This window comes from Salminus brasiliensis, chromosome 1, assembly GCF_030463535.1.
Source record: "Salminus brasiliensis chromosome 1, fSalBra1.hap2, whole genome shotgun sequence".
Taxonomy (NCBI): Eukaryota; Metazoa; Chordata; class Actinopteri; order Characiformes; family Bryconidae; genus Salminus; species Salminus brasiliensis.
Window position 1 is genome coordinate 57,194,616 of NC_132878.1, and position 25,042 is coordinate 57,219,657.

Consider the following 25,042-nt stretch of genomic DNA (forward strand, 5'->3'; position numbering starts at 1 on the left):
TCGACTCCGACAATTGCCATTTCCGCAAGGCTTCCAGCGCACAAAGGCAGACAATAGCTTTGTTAAAGGGGGCATTGTGGGCCTGGGAGGCAGGGAGACACAAGCCCGACGTGCACTTTGGGCCCCTGCAGCCAGTAAATGATATTCTGCCATCAGGAGCCCTCCTTCTTTCAGCGTGGGCTCGAGTTGCTACGCTACAATGCAGAGGTGCAACATTGGACCACACTGCATTTTGTTAACTTAACACACACACACACGTATACATACGCTATATGCCCAATGTTTGTGGACATTAAGTTGCACCCACTGCTGACACGGATGCAGACACACAGCGTGTCTAGTAGAGAAGTACTGCCTGAAGAAGAATAGGCTCATAGCAGCTAAACATCAACCTATTGGCATCACACCTATTAAAAGGTGTGGGCTAGAGGGGTATAAAACCCTCAGTATTGAGCTATGGAGCAGTGGAACTGTGTTTTGTGATCGTGAATGTGGTCAAATCTTCAAAGCAGTGCTCCAAAATCTAGTAGAGACACCTTTTTGGACAGTAGAGACAGTTACTCCAACAAAAGCAGGATGAGCTTGTTTGTATCTTCCTAAATTAAGGAATACAATTAATGCGCAGGCATCCCAATACTTTTGTAAATAAAATAATATATAGGAGCCAACAGGGAAAGACGACCACAATCAGGTGTCCTGCTTACCATCCTTGAACAACATAGTAGAATGTGTGTGTGTGCTTGTGTGTGCACATGTGGCCCATTTAGCATCGCTACTATGCCAACAAGCTTATTGGCCATGTCCTGACAACACAACAGTCTCTCCCCTTTCCTAATTAAGTAGTGAGACCTACAAGATACTAGAAAGTTATCGAACTCTCAGATGAAAGTAAGGATGACTGATGAGGAAACAAACAAAAACAATAAAAAAAAGGCCTAAAGAAGACTGGGGCTGTTTCTCTGTCTGACTGCAGTGTTCCCTGCAGCTGGAAACAGCATGGCCACTCAAGCTGCATGTGAAACAGCCTGCCAAGCTTAGCGCTGCCACAGCCCAGTGGGGACACAGCTCCCAGAGCAACCAGCCTAGATCAGATCTCCACACACACACACACACACTCACACAGACATATAATATCATTATTCAAGTCTCTGGAATCATGGTTATCCTGAAATGCCATTAACAAACTAATGGCAGAACCCCAACGTGGTAGAACTATAATTCCAGAAACAGCCGGACAGGCGATAATCCACCTGGCAACCGGCCCTGGAGTTACTACGGCGAGGCTGCCATTTGACGCCCTTGATAACTAGATCATCAAGAGACCATCTGAAAAGCCCGTTGACTAGCCCGGTTCCAGCTGCCATTTCTCCTTTTAACCCAGTTTCAGCATCTCTGGCTAACCCAGAAACAGCATCTTCAACAAGCCGCTGCATCGCCCAGCAAAACTCTCTCGCTTTTCCCCTTTACAAGGTGGTCTGGGTGGGAGAGCCAACCAACTAACCAACCAACCAGACAGACAGACAGCCAGCCAGCCCTAGTTACAGTAGCTTCGAGCAGCCTGGTTACAGCCCCTCTGACGCCAGCTAAAGCTCCATTATCATCATTATCATTTCCAACAGGTTCAGGGGTCAAGTGGGAATTAAACTGGCCGTGCGCTAATGCACTTTAATTACAGAGGCACACCTGCTCAGTGTACGCGTCCCTGCGGAGTCGTGCAGGAAGAGTCACACACAGCGTGCATTAGTCACACACAATCACACACACACGCATGCATGCAACCCCCTGTCCACACGGGCAAACAAACCAAAACAGCCATGGCAAAACAATCAGGCTCCCCCAGAGCGAGCTCTGAAAAGGAAAGAACAGTGCCTAGTTAGGAAAATAACCCAGTGACCTGATGCGGATACAACCTTACCAGAAGGATGCGTAAGCGCACACGCACACACCCACACATACAAAAACGTCCTGTGCTCAAGAGGTCATGGCCCAGTAGGACCATTTTAAGACCAGAGGAACGGAACAGAGAGGAAACAGAAACGCTCTCCACTTTGAAGTGAACCGCGCTTTCTAAACCAAGAGCAGTATGCTAATGCACACCCAATCTAGCAAGCCGAATAACAGCACGTTCAACACACTAGAAAACATTTCATTCACATCAGGCTACACCAAGACTAAAAGAAATCCTCAGTTCAGTGTGTGTACCACTATATACCCTATAAACACTACATACATGTATATCATGTAACCGGGAGCCGAATGCTCAGGTCGGCCAGTCATAAATCTGGGCAATATATCACTCATTACTCATAATTGAGGTAAAATGCTTATCGTTATACTGATTTGTGGCCATATCCTGGCACCAGTCATACTGTATTATTAATTTTAAGTCGGAATGACAAGAATGTCGTTCCATAAATGTTTGCCAAGTACAATATGATTTTAATTCACTATTAATTAGCAGGACATCTTATCTTCTTAGCAGGGATGTGCAGGTTGCCAGTGTTACCAATTATTCTTCATCTTATTTATCCATCCATCCATCCATCTATATATATATATATATATATTTATATATTTATTTATTTATTTATTTATTTAGTTCGTTATTTTTTTAATTAACAAAAGTCTTTAAAAAAAACAACAAAAACTTCCCCTCACCGTAAATATGCCTCATAGTAGCGAGCCAATGTTTTTATTTCATTTTATAGCATTCAACCTTATAAGAGTACTGTAATTCAAACCAAACACTGTGCTTTTATAATACCCTGTTTTAAATGTACTAGCCACTAGCCCCGAGCTAACACACTAGCCACCAGGCAGCATGCTAGTCATAATCTGATAGACTTTTAGTTGCATTTGCTACCACTCTACACACCCGATTTTAGTGTTTCCAGAAAGCCTGGCTGGCTAAACTGTGGCTCACCAGCTCCAACACTGTCTCAATGTAAGCTCTCCTCTCCAAAGAATAATAGCAAGTCAACCGGAAGTGCCTGGAGCATTGGAGGCATTTAGTGTAACATGAGCGCTTCTGAAGAAGGGAGGCATTGGAGGCATCTGTTCAGCACTCAGTTCTCCAGAAGGGAGAGGACACCCATCCCACCCCTGTCCTTTCAGCCTCCCTGACTGCTAGATCACATCTAACAGCAGGCCTAAAGCCTATTAACTTTTTTAGAAGCTGCTCCTGACCCCCAACCTCACCTCTCACCTCCCAGTGACTACTTATTAGCAGGCCTTACATGAACTCACAGATATTACATCGCACCCCCCCCCCCCACACACACACACACACACACACACTTTTCTCAACAGTGATGTACATTGTTGGCGTAAATAGACTGAAAGACGACTTAATCGATTGATAGCGTTTTGGCAAGGGCTAGGAGAACGTCCTGCCAAAGATGCTCTCTAAAAGGAGAGCCTTCTTTGTTTTAGAGCATTCACTAAGTAGGAGTTGTGGAGTGGGAGATGGCTGGCCGGTGCTCTTCAGAATCATCCAAACAGTCTCCATTTTCACTTTACTGCCTTTCCTCCCTCCCCACCCGCTTCACAAACTAACAACTGCTTTACTGCATTGCGAGCGCATGAGCTGGAGACCAGAAAACCAGCTTAAACTGCTGAGTGATGGCTGATGCACTGCATGTGGCTTCGGTGTTAAACAGTTAAGAGGACGAGGAGACATTGCAGGCCAGGAAACATCCCTCAAACAGTAAAGCATGGGGGGAGAAAAAAAAAAAAAACGTAAGGAGGCTGCTGAGTAAAAGTCACCCTTGGGCACATCGCCTCCTAATTTGCCCGGTCTTTCAGCTCCTAAAAATATCTCCCCCATGACTGAAGCATTCAGGGAGCAAAAAAACCAAAAAAAAACGCTGCCTTTAAGTGTGCTTCCCTCCATTTCATGAGAAGACAAAACAGCAGCACAGCCCCCAGTCACAAGAAAGAAAATGTTTAGTGAGGTGGCAGAACAAAAAGCTAGTTTGTTCGGGTCACGGAGAGAAGAAGGAGAGGAGGAGGGGAGGGGACGAGTAAAAGGGCCGGAAGATGAAGTTAGAGATTATAAATCATTACAGTCAAATTGATTTATTGGACTGGGGGAATTATAATAATAATAATAATAAAAGGTAGGTAAGGTAGGAGCTCTACCTTAATATCAGTCGTACAGGTTAGCTAAGCTCCTCATATATAGGCCCGTCACTATTTTTTTATAATGGTGTCCGATTACAATTCTTTTTGAGCTGATCGCAATTATCTAAGCGCCATCAGTGGTATTAAGTTGCAACAAACAACCAACAAGAATGTGAACTGGGTGTGAAGGGCTAAGGCAAATAACAGTAAATAAGAAAGTTTCTACATTGAAGTATATATACTGATGCTAGAACATGTTTAGAGGGCTGCGCAGAGTAAGTTTGGCTATGGGTTTGCTAGCTAGCACATATTTTTATAGGTGCTAGCTGTTTTCTCTCTTAATTGTGAGCAACAGGGCAGTATATACAAATAGCAAGGAAGCAAGCATGTCCACTTTTGGCTTGTACTTTAGTAGCTCCGCCATCTGAACATCAAAGACAACTGCCTCTTCGTCAGTCATTTACTAAGGTGAACATGCCTATCGCTCTTCCATACTTCATGAAGTGGCCTTCCGCATGGCCCAACAGTCCTTTCCCGAGCATGACTAAATGACTCCTAGGAGAAGTTTTCTTGGTAGGTTGTGTGTGTGTGTGTGTGTGTGTGTGTGTGTGTGTGTGTGTGTGTGTGTGTGTGTGTGTGTGTGGGGGGGGGGGGGGGGGGGGGGGTGTTAACAAAAGGGTGGACATAGCCAAGTGGGTGATCCTTAAGACCTACCGGACTCACCATCTATAATCAGGCTCCATCAGCAGCCACCTGCTCTAATGCCGAACTGGACAATTACTGCTTTTTGTTGGCTGGAGACGTAGCCAGCTGTGACCGGCTAATTACACAGTCGATAGTGTAATCAGTAGTGTGGCTCAAGCCCTTCTTTCCCAGGTGAGGCCTGAACAAGTGGCTGCGCTGAAAGACCAGTTTAAGGGGGAAGGGAGCTCAGAGGGCCAGAGATAATTGTTTACTAAAGGCCCATGTAACCGTCGCCTAGCAACCGCCCGGCAAGCTCCCAATCAGGTGTAGCTGACGCTGCCATTTAGCCTTGAAGCGCGGCGGCCCTCGGCTTTGACGGACGGCAGCAGCTGCTTTCTTCAGCATCAGGGCCGGTTCCCTGGCAAGGAGGAGAGCGAGCACGGCCCGACACGAGCACCGTCTCTCACAGTCTGTCACAGTCTGACACCGTAGACAGTAATGGAGGAAGTCATGGCCTTCATTCTGCCTTGTCGATGAACGATGATGACGACGACTGGTCAGGGAATTTCATACCATAGGCCAACAGTAACTAGGCAGTGGAACCGGGAAAGGAAACCCACACATGTGCACGAACACACATACACACACACGCCGTCTCGCACCTCTAAGGTGACCAAGCTTCTCACATATTCAGTTACAGTCTCCCTTAAAAACGATAGGCCTAAGGGTCCATTAACAAAGTGGGACACTGCCTGGCTTACTGCGCAACAGGCAATCACATAGCCCATCAAGCAAGAATTCTCTCCAGAAGCAAACCTCTGGCGCCACGAGAAGCGAATTGGAAACGAGTGAGAGAGGGCGAGAGAGAGAGAGAGAGAGAGAGAGAGAGAGAACAAATCATCTCCTCCGACAGGTGGCACACTCGCGGGCCGAGAGTGGGAGAGGTGCTCCGTATCTCTTTACAATACAGTACGGATGCAGTTACACTGGGAGCACATCATCAAATGCCTCTCCGGATGCGAGGCACGGAAAGACGCATTCCACTGGCAATTTCATTAGCTTTCACGGGACCGGCCGGAACTGCAGATGCAGCAGAGTCTCGGCAGTCAGGAACCACTCAACTGTCTGTACCTTTATGTAGAAGACACATTAAGATACAGACAGAGATACACACACACACACACCACAGTAAGAGGGGTCAGCTTTACTGTCACTCAACCACTAGAAAAATGACTAGACTAAACCTAGACTAAAGCTTAGAGGTGGTTCAGTCACACATGAACCGCTAGTTGTGTGGAGGGTGTAGCTGTACTGAGGGAAAGATGCTAGATCACTGTTCACATCTTGGGCAAAACGAGTGCCATCAGGCACAGCTGAGTGACTCCAGGTGAGCTTCTCCGTATGTCTGGGCTCCAGTCCAGAGCGGACAGTCAATACTACACAACATCTTTTTTGTTGTTTCAAGGTGCGACACACACCGGCCGCACACAACACCTCTCTCATCCGACACCCGATACTGACATCAGCAGTTGCGTCCCATGCACCTACCAATCAGGGAGTGTTTCAGATATCAGGCAGAATGCTGAGATGAACAGGGGCATCTCCTAGTATCATTTCACAATGTTGACCAGTACTATAAAAAGATTCCACTTCAGGGTGGTCTGTCGGGAAACTTGGTAGTGATTGGAAGGAGGTGTTGCAGGGTCTATAGAGCTGTTTTTAATTTACTAGCCATAATGACCAGTCAATCCAGACCTGGTTAAAACAGCTTTTCTTTGGGGACTATTTCATTATTTATTATTTTTTCCTTAACACCACTCCTGTACCAGTCCAGTATGACAGTAGGACACACATTTAAGACCACCTTTCATGCAGTAACTCTCTATACACCACTGCAAACCATTCTGACCTGGTCAATTGCTTTACAAATTCCCCTTGTTAAAGAGTGCACAGCTGTGGGATGAAGCTGCACCTCTGAAGCACCTTGCAGCAGCACTTGCCTGCAGGAGGCGGAGGGCTCCCAGCAGTCACCTTACATGCACTTAGCCTATAGGCTTCAGTGAGGGAGTGTGGAGGGGGGTTGCTTCCCCTCGGTCCTCCCAAAAAGAAACCCACACTAAGCCACATTATTTGCCCCGTGCTTTTGACTTGGCACGGCTCAATGCGTGTGTGTGTGTATAGTCTCAGCTCCCAACTCGACCTCAGATCAACACTCCAAAAAAGCCTCACGCTCTCCCAAAAAGCCACCGCATGCTGTCATCACTGTAACCGGACCCAGCCTGAGGGGCTGAAGCCGCGCGCGCGCGCGCGCTCCTGACAGCTACACCAATCAGCTAATGATGAAGAGGACAGTGATCTAGAGGTGGAGATTTAATAGGAAGAAAGTTGCACTCACCAGCCAGGCGAACTGAAAGGGGATGACGATCTTGCCCGCGTCGCTGACCTTGTTGGGGTTGCTCTTGCTGCTCTTAAAAGAAAATATATTTCCACCTAGGACGGCGGTAGATCCGGTACCGAAATTGCACTGGCCCGTGGTGGTCACCTCGCTCTGGTACTCCTTCAAGCACAATTTAAAGTACGTGTCGCACTCGTCCCGCGTGCAACGCTGGTCCTGCGAGCTCCGCGCGCCGTCGCAGCATTCCCCGTCCCACAACTCACCGTTTACATTCTCCACGGTCATCAGCTGCAGCTCGAAATAGCCCGAAGACTGGCCCACCTAAAAATAACAAAATCAAGCGGGGAGCCACAAGAAACACACGCATTAGCCAAGTGAAACTGAATGAACAAAATGGACCATGCAAAGTCAAACATAACGGAGCTGCTCTTTGGCTGCACAACGACCCACCCCACCACCACCACCCCACTGTACCAATCCGTTTGACCCTGGAACTCGTGTTTCCACCGTGTAAGCGAACCTCGTGCATTCGGGTTTTTTAGAGGGGGGGGAGGTAGGTAGGTAGGTGGGTGGGCAAGCGAGCGAGGGACTGACTTGGGGGATAAATTTGAGATCACTTAAAAGCAAAGCTAGCTAATTGTTGTGCATTTTCTCTGAGAGTGTGTGCGCAAAGCAGCAAACTAGGCTACTAACTCCAGCACGCGCTCGATTATCTCCCAGTGATGGAGTTGGCGTGAAAAGCGTGAAAGCTTGACAGCCTATCTATCACATGCCCCGGAACGACCGGCTGCGTGATTCCACAAACGATTACGATTAGGAGCAGAGATAGCAGTCCTCCCCCAAAACGCCTGACCACACGACCCACTCGGATCGCCGCCGAACTGATCACACACGATTATCGGCGATCAGAAACGAGCTCACCTTCGTCCATATCGTTAACAGCAGGCACGCTATTGAGAGCCACTTCGTTATCCTCGCCCAGTTCCACATGCCTCCCATTAAAATGGAACAAGCACAAAGAGACGAAACGGCCGATGACCGGCGACAGCCTCCTCCGCTCCTGACATGCAAAAAAATCACAATTTGTCGAGCGTGGTGTGGCGCGGTGCTGCTCCTGTTCCAGCCCTCTTCTCTCTCCCTCTCTCTCTCTCCCTCCGTCAGATCACTCCACAGCAAATGATATGATTCCCAGCCACCGCACGCCTGAGAGCGAGTCGTCTGACTGACAGGCGGAGGCGCCAATCGCGAAGGAGCGTTCCGACGCCTCTGAGCCAATCACCGCGCGGGGGGGCGGGGCGTTGCCAAAAAACTTACGTTGCCCGTGTCACCAACGAAGGTGCAACGTTTCACAGTTCTTGGCGAGTGTTTATTTTACCGTGCGGTGCCATCTTTACGCCAAAGACGATGTGTCCGCGGCGATAAACGAGTGAAATACAGCAGGGGTAGGCGTTGTAGCTCGATTTTTTTTTTTTTGGAAGCGTGTGGCGTTGTTTCCTCCTGAACATGAGTAATTTAGATTTAACAGTCTAAGAGACTCTGGCTGACTGAAAAGACAAGTGGAGAGGGTTCATTCTTTTTTGTTGTTGTTTTTATTTTGCATACGTTATTATTATTTTATTAATTATTATTATTTTAAGATTTACAGGGCGCTTTAGGTAGTTTCAGTCCCAGCAGCCTTGGTGCTAGTGAGCTGATGCAGGTAAGAGCGCCCTCTGTCGCACGTACACGCCATATCAGCAGCAAGATACTTAGAAATGGTCCAGACCTTCGGCTATTCTTGAGATATTACACTATATGTCCAAATGTTTGTTGGTGCCCCTTCTGATGAATGCATTCGGCTATTTTGGGTTGCACCCATTGCTGACACAGATGTGCAAATGCACACATACACTGCTGGCACCATGCCTAATGTCAGGTGTGGGCTAGAGGGGTATAAAGCCCCCCGGTATTGGGCTGTGGAGCACTGGAAGAACTGTGTTCTCTGGAATGATGATGGTGCGCCATCCAATACTTTTGGGTTGAGGTGGGGTGGTGATCATATCCGACATCCTGAACTCACTAATGCTCTTGTTGCTGAATGCGGTCAGATCCTCGCAGCAATGCTTCTAAATCTAGTACAAAGCTTTCCCTGGACAGTTGGAGACAATTATACCAACAAAAGCAGGACATACAAACACCATTGATTTGAGAAGAAACAGTGAATGAGCAGGTGTCCCAATACTTTTGTCCATACAGTGTGCATTCACTAGATGCTCTGTCTCTATTAAGAAGCCTTATAGTAAAAGTATTATTTTAGGCCCGTTCCCTATGTTGAGCTGCATTACCATTAAGGAATCTAACCTGATCTGTTTCAAGAATGTGCTCTTTCCGGCCACAGACCTGCCGTTTGTCAGTTGAGTTTACGTTATCTGTCACTTGTACTCCATGTGGGTGAGGGTGTGCGTCTGTTGCCAGAGGTATTTACATTAAGGAAAAGGAACGAAATCCTAAACCACAAGACAGTGTGGCTGAACAGGCTGTCCTTTCCTCCTTGCCATGACATTTTCTATCCCGCAGAGCATCTCTTTACTAGATGTGGCATAAATAAGCACATGGCTGGAGCAGGCATCACCCTCGCTTCAGCCATAGCGTTTCACAGGAGGAAGAGGCAGGAGTGTGAGCAGTGCTGCGTGAGCCGGATGATGGAGGGGGAGGAGTGACGGACAGAGACGGAGGTGGGGATGGTGAGGGGGAGGTGGCCCTGGGGAAAGGTGAAGTGGATGTCTCTCCTCATCCATATTTCATGGCTTTCCCGTGGAGGCCTCACCCATAAACGTATAGCCAACAGAGTTATTCCCTTTTATCTGTAATCATCGCCTTGACCCACTTTAAAACCTCTCACACGTTGTTGCTGTCTAACTGCAAAGCTGCAGCTGTCAGGGGCCGCTGTGATGGGCATTACAAAGATGGCTTATTGCATTAATGGCACCTTTGCACTTGCTGACATTTCGCTAATCAGCTTCTGGACTCTTCTGGCTGGTATGTTTCCACTGTATTTGCTGCAGGGGAGTCTCGTTTCCATAGCGATGGATCTGTGATTGCCTTTACTGGAAGCCAAGCTCGCAGGAAATTAAAACTGATATGAGGAGGCTTCCCAATGGTGACGATTTATTAATGCAAATATCACCTGACACTTGCAACCTACAGCTGCTTCCGCTCTCCTGTTTCACCCCCCCAATCACTGTCTCTTTTCCTGTTTCTCTTCATGGTTGAAAAACCATTCTGGTAACTCTTCTCTGTCTGCACCATCGCTTGTGGGACATCCAGGCTTCACACAGCTTTTGGAGAATCTGCTTCTAACCTGTATTTATTCCACCGTGGATACAGGTTTGCAGGTCAGAGGCTCAGCTTGGTCATTCTGATATTAGACTGAGGAAGAGCAGACGGCAGCGCTCATCAAGCAAGCCTGGAAGAATGACAGAGAGAAGGAAACACTGCATGCAATGTGTTTGAAAGCCATAAAGTGAGTAGCTGTGGTAATCCTGAACATGAACTTATCAGTAACTCTACTCATCAGATATACTGCAGTGTGTATACAGACTTGTGCACACTCTTCTAATTAATACATCTAGTGACTTCGGGAGGCATCCATTGCTGATATTTCTGTCTCTTCTTCTTCCAGGCTCAAGCCCTGCTTGCTTGATGAGCGCTGCCATCTGCTCTTTCTCAGTGTAATGTCCGAATGGCCGACCTGAGCCTCTGACCTGCAAACCTGTATCCACAGTGGAATAAATACAAGTTAGAAGCAGATTCTCCAAAAGCTGTGTGAAGCCTGGATGTCCCATGAGCAATGGTGCAGACAGAGCACTAGAATTACTAGAATGGTTTTTCAACCATGAAGAGAAACAGGAAAAGAGACAGTGATGGGGGGGGGGGGGGGGTGTGAAACAGGAGAGCGGAAGCACACATCCAGCAGCTGTAGGTTGCACGTGTCAGGTAATATTTGCATTAATAAATTCAGTTGTGTTCACACAGCTGGCATGACCTTAGACGATAGGCCTTGATTTGAAAAAGAACCATCGGACGAGCAGACGTCCACACAGTACAGTGTAGCTTACAGTGGGATCCATGCATTCTTCATGCTTAACTTTAGCTTCACCTTTCTGCCCAAACCTGACTCATCACATTGAGGAATTTACTCGCATACAAAGATACAAATCCGGTTTGGTTCCTTGGCACACGGCCTGGGGTGTTTCATACACTGCCATTGTGAATGACAGTCACATTGACTAGGTGTAAACCCCTTCTCTTCACATCACCGTGGCATTAAGTGTCATGTTTGCTTCCATTCCTCATGGGAGTCAATATCACTGACCCATCCTGAGAGCTTAGCGTGAGCTATGACACTGTAATTTGGTGGGCAGGTCAGTTAACTAGAGCATTATACCAGATGGAAGTGTACGAGCACCCACTTTTTTCTCTCTCTCTCGCTCTTTCTTTTTTTTTAATGTAAGTGTAAGAATGAGGACATGACACTGCTTAACAGCTGAGGAATCTTACTCTTCATGTTCCTGTCCTGGCACTGAACTTTAACGTGAATGAGTTCATGTCAGTCATGTGCGGTTTGTTAAGACAGTGAGTGACAAAAGACTCTTATAAAGAAGTGTGCACTGCTGTAAATTATATTAAGGTTCTACTAAGATTTCCTTATTTAACTTTTTCCCTTTTCTCAACATTTCTACATAAGTAAGTGCTTGAGATGTAAATGAAGTCATTCAGAGTGGTTTGCTCTGTTGTAGTGAAACTTGTTCACAGTGCTGCAGAGTGGATCCAGACGGCCAAAGCATTTAATGCTCTGAAGGTGAGAAGCTAACAAGAAAGTGATTACATTAAAATGGTATGAATATGATGCCGAAACCGTAGAAAGATGTTCTTCAGTGAGGGCAATGGCTCTGTGTAGATCCATGTTTGTTTGTTTGTTTGTTGATTTTTCACTATTTTGCCATCACCAGCGTTACATATAAAACTCAGAAGGCTAATAAGCTCTCCAGATAAAAGGAATTGTCACCTTGCGTGTTTAGGGTGGTAGTAACTTCAGATTTCTGCAGATGCACAAGGACGAGTGGGCGATAAATACCTGTGGGGTGTGTGACAGGATTCATAGATTGAGAAGAGAAGGTACAATGCAGTGAATATCTCTTAGGATGGGTGGCAAATGATGTTAATGTTTGGCAAAAAGGAGTGATTGCAATTGAGGGTGGCAAAGGTCATAATGTGAACGAAGTAGCTGAATCTGCAGGTGTATAGAAGCATATGGTCATACAGGTCTACCAGCAGGGGCAGAAATACCAGTCTACAGGAAATTCTTGTCTGAACTGAACTGTCGGACAGGGGCCGCTGGCGTGTTTTTGAGAGCTCCTGAATGGAAATGCATTAACTTGCATCAACTTCTAGAAGCAATTCTTGCCTGTAAGCAAAATGTTTATCATTCACAAGCCGTGAAACATGCCGGCGGTCCCTGCCCATCAGTGGCGTCATCCTTTGGCCGCAACTCTGACGAGAATTTCCTGTAGACTGGGATTTCTGCCACTGCTGATAGACCCGTATGACCATATGCTTCCATACACCTGCAAATTCAGCTACTTCTCTCACACTATAGCCGTTGGCACCCCCAGATGCAATCACTCCCTTTTGCCAATCATTAACATTTGCTTTGCGACCCATTGAACAAGACATTCACTGCACTGTACCTCCTCTTCTCAATCTATGAATCCAATTACACACCCCACAGGAATTTATAGCCCAATCATTCAATTGCAGCGCCAACTGCAGGAGCCTGAAGTTACTACCATCTTAAACACGCAAGATAACTGATGTTTTGTCCAGGAAGCTTATGTTTATACATGACTGTATACTGCACTGCACTCATCGACGCCCCTAGTTTCTCAACAATCGACCCATTTCAGACCAAAGCACTATGAATGACTTTATTTACGTCTCAGTTACTGAATTTTGCAGAAATTCAGACGAATTACTGAAATCCCCCCCTTCATGGTCTGGCACAAACTAAGGTTCCATGATAAGGGTTTACCTACGGTTTGGAATTGCAGTATACATGAATCTCCATTAGTGTCTACAGCTTTTGTTCCGCTCCCAAACTCCTGTATAGGAAAATGTGTGCATATTTGCAGTTAAGCAGAACATGAGGGCATCCAGCACCTGACAGAGCTATGGCTCCATCACACCCTCATCTCTGCCTGTATTTCCTTATCTCTGCGGAAACATGGCTTCCTACCACCTCGAGAGTTCACAAAGGACAAACGGATTCATCTTAGGACAGTGCATGCCCCTTGACATATTTTGTATGTGTATGGAGAAGGGTGCGTTTGATAAGTATATCATATAAAGTGACTGGAAAGGTTCATGTTACTGCTGTGCTTCATTATCAGTAAAAGGAAGCCATTCCAAACACCTAAGAGGAAACACAGAACTTAATTGGAAGACTCCACTTTCACTCTTATTCAAGGAGAAGCGTTGGGACTGGCCCTGAGATTGGATCTGCCACAACTTAAAGATAGGGGTTAGTTAGACAAGATTTATCAAAAGTAAGCAGTGATAAGAGCTTCACAATGATGCAGAGGCACTTTCTTCGTGGAGACAAGAAAAGGTAAGTGGATTTTCGATCGTCACAAAAAAGCTAAAGAAATTCACAGAAGAACCAGTTCTGGTTTCCTGACAAACCTTTCAATGGATGGTTTCTTTAAAGAACTGTTTTTGTACGTTTTGAACCTTTTTGTTGACCTTGCCGTTTACAGTACCTCTGCATTATGTAAAGGTTATAGGAGTAGTTCTTTAATACAGATATAGAACATTATCACATTTTAATAAGGTTCTGTAAACTTTACAGTAGTTCTTCACACCCTCATGCAGGGTACACTTGCCTCTGTCCTGCAATTTGAGAATCTCACTTAAAACTTACTGCTTGTGTGTAAAAAAGCTGGAGAATTGTCCTGCTAGTTGGAAACAGAAACAAGCAGGAGTAGCTCTCCTAGCCATTCCCTCCTATTTTCCCTCCACAAAAGCAGGTGCAGATAGCCCCACGCCAGTAATCTTTACAATTAGGGCTTTCACAATGAGCCCAATCAACCTTGACACCAGTGCCAGCGAAGGGTCATTCCACAGTTATGAGTAGCCAGACCAAGAATGTGAATGTAAGTGCAGGATAACCATATATCAGAGCAAGATGCACCTATTCCTTTCCATCTGTTTCCATCTGAACAATTGAAACTTTGTACAGGCCAGATTATTATTTTTGATTTTGTGATAGAGGGTATTTTGTTAACAGCTGTTTTATGCTTTGAGCCTGTTTGGGCAACTTAGGTTTCTGTTAATGTTAGAGTGTGTTTGTTCAACAGTTTCATATATGAGTGTTCTCATACATAAAAGGACTTTTAATATATTTCAGAATCCTCATTTGTGCTACTGCTTCGGCTTCGAAAACGTATTCACAAATTCTGCCATGGCATGCTTGATGAAAGCAGAAATAATTGTATAATGTTAATGAACTGTGCGGGTAATATGTAATTGGCACTACTTCAACATTTTTATGAGCCCTGCTTCAGCAAAAGAGGCACTTTGCTTCCATTTCATGTGGCTCAGTGAAGAGGAGAAAGGCAGAGACATGCCTATGCTATTGTGCTTCAACAACGAATACATTTAGCTGAGTGAGTGATGAGCCTCTTATTATCATCACATTAATTCAAGAGAGATTTAGCAACCACCGTGCTTATTATACAATTAATGGAGATCTAATTTACTTACTGTGAACATGTCATCATATCTCATAAATGCTTTTTGGGGTTTTTTTGCCCCTTGGTTTATCTTGCTGGTGCACAGAGATGCAAATCACAGAGATGGAAACAAACCCCACTGTGTATACTCTCTCTGAGATAACACAACAAGAGGCCAAACAAAGCAAAACTATGCTGATGCTCGTTTTTCATCTGCATCATTCTTTTGCCTGCATAAATACCCACCCCTGTGCACATGCAACTCTTATGTCACACATATAAATCTATATATATAGACCTCCCAATTTGGTATGCCTTTCTGTAACACTCTGAACGCTAAGTTTAGCAAGAAAGGACGTCTGTCCGGTAAATGACATCATACTGGCCTGGAGTAGCCGCGGCTACTGAACAGTGCGTATCAAAAGACATGTTTTGGCTGTCTCAGAAACAGCAATGCCATGGAGTCATCCTGGATATCCTACAACAGACTAGCTGCTCTGTTTGCTTTGCTTGTTTTTATCCTAATCCATTCCAAGCCCCACATCCGTCCCACGGTTCAGAGAGGGTTCAGCGAGTCAAAGGGTACATGGTGAACGCAGTGGAATCAGTGCCCTCTTTGCACTTCAGTCTCTTCAGTGCTAAAAGGCAGAGAACTTAATAAGAGGAAAGGAGAGCTGTGGCCTCTCTTGGGCAGGGAGCAGGGAAGAGTGCTTTGCGATACCTCATAAATATCTGCAGCCTCTACAGATAAGCAAAGAGGAGCCGATGTTCTCACAGCAGGTTCTTCATCCAACTCTAAATCAGGGCCTGGATAATCCCTCTCATCCTACAAAGTACCACTGCTACAGCAGAGCTGGAGTCATCAAAGAACTCAAGCTGGGCCAAGAATCTGCTACAGTGATTTCAGATGTTTGCGTTTCTTGTTCACAGCATGTTCATAACCCAACTGGTAATGGTATGGCAATTAATATGCGCTGAAAAAATTCAAAAGCCAGAGGCAAAGCCGCCGATATGCTGATATGATTGGAGAGCAACCATGGATTCAATATTGCACCGTTTTAAGAAGAGCTTGTTAAAGAGCATCCCAGGCCACATCGTAGCCCGCATTCGCAGTCTGATCACGATTAGCCGAACCTCTTGACCAGCCACATCCGATGACCCTCTTCACCAAGGAAAAAGGACCAACAGGACAGCGAGTGGGGCAGTCGACTCAGGTTTCTCTGTCCCCCACCAGGGGTTAGGCAACCCATTCTCATTTGCATACAGATGGAGAGTGTGGTGGAATCGTATTAGGTGTACTCTCTCTTTTTGTTGTGCAGGTCACAACTCCAGCAGTGGGCACAATACTCCGTGCACTTCAAAGGGCCGGTCACACCTGGGAGTGCCGGGAAAAAGGGGGCGGCCACCCGTGGCCGGCCGCACAGATGGCCTCTCACACTGGAACACAATGGATGAGCTGTAAGTGGTCCACGAGTCAAATTACACATGAAAGTGCACAGCAATCCTCCGCCCAAATTTGTGCGCCATGGTGCGTGAGCATGGCTCATCACTATTTCATCATCATACTTTCATTTAGTTGGTGGGGCAGGGGCATATCATGTGATATTTGATGGGCCGTGGGGGGAGGGGGGGGGGTGGGTGATTATCAGATCCTGTTTGTTTGTGATAGTGCCACAAATCTGCCCCTTCTCTATAGGGCTCCAAAGGTGTTAGCACTTGCCAACAAGGCTAACATTTATTTAAGATAAGGCTAGAGAGAAGAATATGCAAGCTTATGTAAGAAAACACACTTGGCTACCAGGAAGAGAACAAAGCATTTGTTCTGGAGGTCGTTGGAGGTTAGCAGATGCTTTCACTGCCATGGAGGCAGCCAAGCGGACAGGAAGACATGCATCTCATTGAACACCGTGAGGGGGTGTTCGGTGACCTGTTGCCATCTCGTTCCCTGGCAACAAGTCCTCCAAAGCAGCATCGTTCGTGCTATAGAATTTTTGAGGAATGCCGTAGGTGGATAGAAGTCAAGACTGATGAAATCCACTTCTCCCAAGGACATTTTGCCTTTGGATCTTTAGTAACGTCAAGCCAGTTCTAGTTTAGCCCAAAAATATTATCCTATTGACAGAATCTGTTTCACTCATAACTCGGGTCAGTGATCATCTGGTCTCAGTGTGGTGGTCTCTACCACAAAGATTTGGCATCCAGGCAGAAGGAAAACTGCAGAGCTAGCTTACTGGGAGCTTTTTAGTGTGGGCGTTTTTTGTTTTTTTTTCCTTCTTTTTTTCCTCTTTTCAGTCGTAGGTTCAGGACTGGTCCTCTGTTGAGGCATGCAAAAACACACAAGGCATGCCCTCAGAATTTGAAAGTATGATTTAAGATTGGTGAAACACTAAATGATCACTTCCATGTTAAACTGTGAGGGCTGTGCCAGCAGTCCTGAGGGTCAGGTGATCTAAAAATGAGGAAAGGAGAGCCCTTCCACGGTCAACGCCATTAACTCCCACCCATGGACAAGCCTTAATCCAAGAATTACCAAGGCATGAATGATGACTGAAGTCCAAATAAATTTACGTCAATCAGTTAAAAAATAGTGCTTAGGAGAAGCTGACAGATGGTAAGCCCTTCTCCAACTATAGAAAGACTACAGGCAGATTTTGTGCCGCAGGCAAAGTTTGAACGGTTAACACTGCTAGAAAATAATAAGCAGGTATGACAGTCCCCTGACACTTGCGATGTCGTTATGCACAGTTTGCAAGAATTCATTGCTGGCAGTGTGCCCCAGCTCCCCTGTCAACATCCAGTTTCGGTGGAACACCCCCCTTCCTACATACTTCATAAGATCTTTCCTGTCAATTAATCACTTCTCTGCATTAGTGGAGGTATTACTTACACATCAACAAGGACACTGTAGATCGGCATTCGTATACACAACCCTGGCTAACAAATTAGTATGAAATAAGTTACTGAGACAGAACATCATATATGTCTATGTATATCATATATGACTCCAAGAACCTATCAATTCTGCAGTTCCACACCATGATACTGACCGTGCAGTGGTGTTACTGATGGCTGTTACATGATGCAGACCTTAAGCTCTGCAAGTTGAATCGCTAACCTACTGAAACACCTCTTTCGCTTGCATATAAAGCACTGGGCACCTACTTTGCCTTAACTCATAAAAAAAGGGTGAAAAGACAAGATCAGCCTCCTCCTACTAGCTCTACCATGGAGTGCACCTTCTAGCTGGATTGTGCCAACTAATGGGTTGTGCTACTAGATAGCCAGCTTATTGCACAACACCAGAACCCTTTTCTTAGAACCCATTTTACTCTTAACTGAGCAGTTAGATCAACATGCAGCAACTTCACATGCTTCCGTGCCATTGACACATGGAACATTATCAGCCATGTTTTGGGCAGTGCAAAGGCAAGGCTAAGGGTGGTGATGATGGATCAGGGCAGGGCTAGAAGAAAACGCACGTGCTCTTGCCTCCTGAAATGTCAAGTGCAAAGAACCAGCACTTAACAAATATAAGCAATCCTGTACTGTCTCAATGGCTTGCCCATGGAATTTCAGCTGAAGTATTATATGTGCTGCTACATACCGTTCACAGCCACAGTCGAGCATGTGTGCGTTTTCTAATATTTTCACATATACTATGCAACAATGGACCTACGTCGTCTGGAGTGATGGAGCCCATCCAGTACTGCTTGTAGTGGCATTTGTGATTTGAGAACTAATCATCCAACATCAGTATCTCACCTTAGTCTGAATGTAAGCAAATGTCATCATAAATGTTCCAACATCTACTGTAAAGTCTTTCCAGATGAGTAGAGTCTGTTAGTGCAGCAAAAAGGGGATCAACTACCTATTCATGCATTTGATTTCAGAAGAAACATTATATTGTCTACAACATTGTTGGCCAAAACAAGGTTATTATAAACATTTTAAATGACAGAATCCAAGCCGCCATGCTCTCTACCACAGACCACTGTAGATGTCCCTTGACGAATCAAACTAGTGGCAGGCTCACAGAAAGCAACATCTGGATTTTTCACAATTTAGATACCTAATTCTGGGCCTGGTGTCAGTGAGACAAGGCTGCAAACATAGGGGGTAGAGTTGGACAACACTTCTGATTGTGGGGGTGATAATTAGAAAGGCAGACACAGGGTTGGCACACATCCTATGGCTGTGAAAAAGACGACAGAGCTACGAGAATGCGGCTGTACAGAAACTGGATGCTTCAAACTAAGGAGGACTGTATATTGAGACATTATATATATATATCTATATATATTGAGACATTATATATATATCTATATATATATTGAGATTTATATATATATATATATATATATATATCGATGTGTATCTAGGAACTAGTGCAGCTTGTTTTTTTATGACCTTGAGGAAAACTGAGTAATAACTCAAGCAGGCATGGTTAAATGCTTCAAACATCAGTCCTCCTTTCCCCGCCCTCTTGCACGTTCATTGTGTGGGCCTTGTTGTGTGCTGCGCGGTTGCTATGGCAAAGCTGCGGTAGTTGTACTTAGTTACTTGATGCTATTATTTGTGTGCCTTCTCCCCAACCACCTGTCCCACCCCCACAATCCTTTGCTCTGGACATCCGTCAGTAACACTGTCTAATGATTACCGTTGTACCTAATAGAAAAGGGGTGAACACAAACATTGCCTTGACAACTCACCCTTTCTCCTACGTCCAGCAGAGAAAGTTTTTACCTAGCAAAAGTTGTGGGTTTGTTTGTCCCAGGATGGCTTTAGAGGAGGAGGAGGATGGGCACCTGCATTTACTTTCTCTGAAACGTATCATGTAGAAGTGACACACATCCTTAGCCAGACATAAGAGTTTGAGGAGTGAGTCACAGTCTGCAGTACAGGTTGGAAACTGTGCATTAGCATTCTTAATGGAGCAAAGCTCAGGTAAGATTCCACCGTCATAAAAACAGCTTCAGCAGAGCAAGTTAGTCCATGGCCTTAGACAACTTTATTCATTTACACCAAATTGAAATCAATATAGTACAGATAGTGCACATGCAATACTTCATGTCTGAATTGTGTGTGCGCGCGTGTGTGTGTGTGTGTGTGTGTGTGTGTGAGTGAGTGTATCATCAAATCAAATTACCTATTTGAAATATATAGATTTGCATCGAGTGCAGACATTGAATGAAAAACAATAAGAAATGAAAAGTCAAGTATACAAAGTACTTACATAAACAGCATTGTCTGCTGTTGAAAGAACAATGAAATCAAGCAGAAAAGCACTGAACAGAATTCCATTTGATTCTCTCCGAAACAAACAAAATATCAACAAGATAAAGTGGGACATAAACATATAAAAACACTCCAACAAGAGCCCAGTGATATGACTAGTAGCCCAAAACTGTATATTGTATTTAGAGGCTTAAGAAGAGAACACATCCAGAAGCAGTCCTGTTTTCATATGCATTCGGTGTTTCCTTAAGATACAGTGTTATGTTAATCATATGTATAATAATTCATGTTAAAACAATGAATGTTCAAACAGTCACAAACATCTGTGCCATATACAAGATTCATTAAAGGTATACTACTGTTCTTCCAAACGTTCGAGATGAGATTTACTGCTATGGCAAGAGGGATCCAGGATCGGAAAAACCTCTGTACAGTGCACACTCCGCCCTGTCAAAATCAACGTGTCTCACAGACGTCCAGCCTAGACCCCGGTTTTGAACTCAACACCTAGATTTTAAAAGGCATGTGCGGAGTACCAACGGATTCATTTAGTCCTTAATCTTTCAATAATAATCATTTTTTAAATAGCCAGAACCTTTAAGCCTTACACAGTATGTCTTCAGACAACAAAATGATAGCGAACCAGCTTCAGTCGTACTTCTCAGATTCAAAATGATCTAATAATGGAGTTTCTGTTGCCACAAAAGCAACAAAACACACCGACGTCTACAGCTCTGAGACTATGGAACACAGAGTAGCGTCTTACTACTTCTGCAAAACATCGGTGCTTATCAATATAATTGAACGTTAATGGTTACGAATACAATTAAAACTTTTTAAAGTTGCAGAAAAAGTCAATTGGAAGCTGGCAGCATGTGGTAGCTCATGACATCAGGTTTTGTTTTTTTTTGTTTTTTGTCCTCAAGAGAATTCCAAGTAGGTAAACACAGCAGTAGAAATAGTACCATGAAAGGAGTGATAACCATATGCGTAGTTAATATTTGCCAATAAAATGCCAATGTCATGTCAGAAGGGAAACGACAGATGTGCAAAACACATTAACACTGTGTAGGACTTTCAAGTATTGATTTTCAGAGATACAGACTGAGATGCTGTTGGTTGTGAGATTGGTTATATATCGTTTGTATAATAACAATAATATTATGTCTCCAGGCAGACTCCATCACCATGTGCTAATCTTATTAGTTCCGTTATATTGGCTTTATATTCTCCAAAAAATACAAGCTCAACAGGCAAGTTCATGCACTCCATTCACACTCTTGGAATAGTCAAAGAATGGATATGAAAAGTAACGTCTGTGTGGTGGAAATATCATGGCATAGTAGTGTTCTGTGGACTGTAGAGAGGACGATGGCCAGGAGGTTCAAAATAGTACTAGTCTACATCTACAGTATCAAATGGTAATTACTCTTCAATAGGAGCTACAGTACTTGTGAGACCTGTTTAAACTTCAGTTTAAGATTGCTATAAGAGCTTCAGAAATCATTTGCCAACATTACGTGAAAATGGGATCTTGCCTCAGCTAAGTGGCTTTTTCAGAAGTCACAGCCAGGCTAGACGCCGTGCTAAACGATCAAAATGTGATGAATCTGGGAGTGTTTTTTGCTCTGTGCCACGAGTGCACAAATGTTCACTTGTGTTGAGTCTTAGCGTGAGCACTGTGAATAAATGCTACGTGAAAATGGATGTACTGATTGTGCATGCAAAGCATTGGCTTGCAAAAAGTCCTGTTTTTAAAATCAACAACAGCAGACTTCGGAAGCAGGAGCCCATCCTGTTCTTTTACTTCACATGTAGCTCCTTTTAAGAGATGCCAGCCTGGTGTTAGGTATTGATCAAGAGCATTGTCTTTAACCCTGAATGTCCCAAAGTCAGCATTGGACCTGAGATGTCTGTAAGTGCTTGGCTATTCTTCACTCAGTCAAGAACAGCCCTATTATTGTTAACTATGATGGTCTGTCCTGCGCTCAGTTAGGTAGCTGCCTGCGTACTAACACAGCGGTCACACTGATTGTTGTGTGACAATTGATTGATTTTTTTTTTTTGACAAAGTTGGGCTGCAAACTTTGAGGGGAACATGAATATCATCATCATCATCATTATTATCATCATATCTCTGCTTAAAGGTCAATGACCTAAGACAAATATCCTTCCAACAAACCTTGCAGTGTGGAGGATGAGGTCACCCACGTACATTTTTCCTAGCCTCCTCTTATGAGGTTAGAACAGTTTGCTATTACAGTAGTTAAGGGCCGTGGTGAGATTTTCAAAAGAGTTCCCCCTCTAAAATTTCGGACTCTATAAAAGCAAAGCATTTAGTTTCACAAAACAAACTCACAATGACCCCCCCTGTTCAGTTCTATGGCAACCTATTGGGACTTGTTCGCTACCAGGGAAAGAGGATAGCTTACACCAGTTTGTGACAAAGTTTGATACAGGACAATAGTTAAGACTGGTAATAAAAGAAAAGCATATAACAAATAAGAGTACAATTCATTGACCAGTTTAAACAGTAGGTTAATAAAAAGTTATATGCTGCAAGGGTTGGGAGGGAACTGCACTCGTCATTACACATTGGTGGAGATCTTGTACTTGGGCGACATGTTGTTGTGGAACCAGATGAAGCTGAAAATGACGCCCATGGTTTTTGGGACGCTCTCGTCAAAGGCGAAAGTCATGGCCTCGTGCAGAGGCACTTTGACCACCTCGATCAGCTCGCCCTCCTGAGGTTTTCCACCGCCCTCGCCAACCCGGTTCTCATCCGACACCTCAGCATAGAACATGGTCTGCTTGGATCCGGTCACTCCTACCCCCGACCTGTGGGGCACACAGAGGGAGCAGGTGATTCCCATGTGCCACTGATTTTGCTGTTACCAAGGAAAGTAAAAGATATGGATGACAAAGTAGAAGATAGACAGATCATAGAAAACGGTTCCTTCTTTCTCCTCAGGATCCTTTTCAGTATTACATAACATCAGCGCCAATGGGAGCCTCAGTGAGCCCAAAACTGGAAGGTTTCCAGTTTACTTTCCAATCTCTGAAGAAAGACCTGGCATAGTCCTAAATAGTCGCTGATGCTGGCAGAGTTTGGGTTAAGACGCAAATGGTCTTGAAGCTTTCCCTGAGGAGCAGGAGTTCTGATCTCCACAGCTGCACCATAAGCCTGTAGGGCTTAACAGTCCAGCCAAGCTGCTTCTCAGCCATGTTTTCACATGGTGAATGGGGAGTTTTTAGGTGCTCTGCCTTGTGGGCCCTTCAGGCAATTCAGAGATGCTTGGAAGGCCACAGATGGAGGCAATATTACAGTAAGCATTATTGTGCCTGAGGCGGTGCCTCACCTGAGACACTGTCAAGGAGATTCGGTCGTTATGGTAATCTCCCACAGGCACTTAGAGAAACCGTGGGCCTGGAAATCTCCCTTCCTCTTCCCGAAATAGTATCTTCAAATGAACGTAGAGGATATGAGCTCAGAAATATGGGGGGAAGAGTTAAACAATTGTGAATTTCAGCTCAGCTGCAAAGATTGACACTCTGAAGTGAGGACCAGAACTTCTTATACAAGCTCAGTCTAACCAGAATGTGTGGGTTGGGGTTGCAAAATACAACACTGAATTCGTTAGCATTTCCAGGGAATTTCACAGCTTGCGTTAGAGTTGCCCAGAGCAGCCAATCAGACGACTGTGTACGATAACCCACTGCCCACATTCCCTTTTGTCAACATCTTTATAATGGAATCTGAACAATGTTTTGATAGTCCTGAAAACACTCAGTATTGAATGGACAGCCCAGAACCAAGGCCTGAACTAAACAGTCTAGGCTTGTGAGAGCCTGTAGCTGTAAAGGCCCCCTAAGCGTACTGTTTAGGCGCACAGTTTAAATGCACATATTGGGTATTGTTACATAGGGGTATGGGGGATATGGTGACACCCACCCATCTAGAGGGGAAGACATGCTGTAAAACAAGAGCGATAATCCTCAGGTACTGCAGGCACTCACAACTCAATTTGAAACCTTTATTTGTTCTTCAAAGAGGCATTTACATTCAGCCTTTAGGCTGGTGAACTTTAGGTCAGACTATGAAGCAGCAGGGAAATGGGAATGCACATGAAGGCGGTGATGAAAACATTTGGCAGGAAGTACTATATTAAAAAAAGCAGACATATGAAATCAAAGGCCTCCCAACTGATTTGCTTAATTGTTTAAAAAAAAAAAAAAAAAAAAAAAAAAGCAATGTCTACTTTTTGAACTGATACAAAATACATGACATTTTCAGGGATTACTCTTTGGTTTCTATGGCCCAATTTGGAGAAAAATGTGCAATGGGGCACATTGATCCTCAATGTCTCCACACACTGCAGTGGCCTACATAGATCACGTTTTACATAAGCGTTATCAATCACACAACTGGATGTAGCCATTTGGTAGGTGAAAGCTGATTATTAGTAGCAGATACAGGGTAACACACCAAGGCATGATTTAGCAGTTATTCTTGCTGTTGTAAACAATTGCTTTTCATACAAACTGGCTCCATTTTCTGACACCATGGGTAAGCAAAACCTACCGGAGAGAGGGCACTGGCTGGGCCGCTATGATGCATATCCTGACCATGTAATTCCCTTCTTAAATCAACTGGCTTATACATCCATCTGATGTGGAAATGGAAAATCACTGTGCGCTCATATATACAATCGTTATATTTCATTTACAATACCATGCGGACACTGAATCATGAGTTCAGAATCATGAACTAACTCAGGAATGTATTGCAAAAGAATATAAATTAATCAATAATTGGAGAAGCTCGGTATTGGTGGAA

General features: G+C 44.6%; 2 protein-coding genes across 3 annotated transcripts in view; both read right to left on the bottom strand.

Annotated features, from left to right (window-relative positions):
• jag2b (jagged canonical Notch ligand 2b) overlaps window positions 1-8,348 on the bottom strand; it is a 39,411-nt gene extending 31,063 nt beyond the window's left edge. For both annotated transcript variants that reach the window (XM_072682816.1, XM_072682809.1), the window contains exons 1-2: window positions 8,123-8,348; window positions 7,202-7,522 (exon numbers count right to left, since the gene is read on the bottom strand). In XM_072682816.1, coding sequence (XP_072538917.1) covers window positions 7,202-7,522; window positions 8,123-8,200 — 399 coding nt within the window. In that variant the 5' untranslated portion in view covers window positions 8,201-8,348. The remainder of the gene's footprint in view (window positions 1-7,201; window positions 7,523-8,122) is intronic.
• An 11,611-nt stretch (window positions 8,349-19,959) lies between these two features.
• Window positions 19,960-25,042, bottom strand: part of nudt14 (nudix (nucleoside diphosphate linked moiety X)-type motif 14) — a 40,741-nt gene continuing 35,658 nt past the window's right edge. The window contains exon 5 of the mRNA XM_072682828.1: window positions 19,960-23,043. Within this exon, the coding sequence (XP_072538929.1) occupies window positions 22,794-23,043 (250 nt within the window). The 3' untranslated portion in view covers window positions 19,960-22,793. The remainder of the gene's footprint in view (window positions 23,044-25,042) is intronic.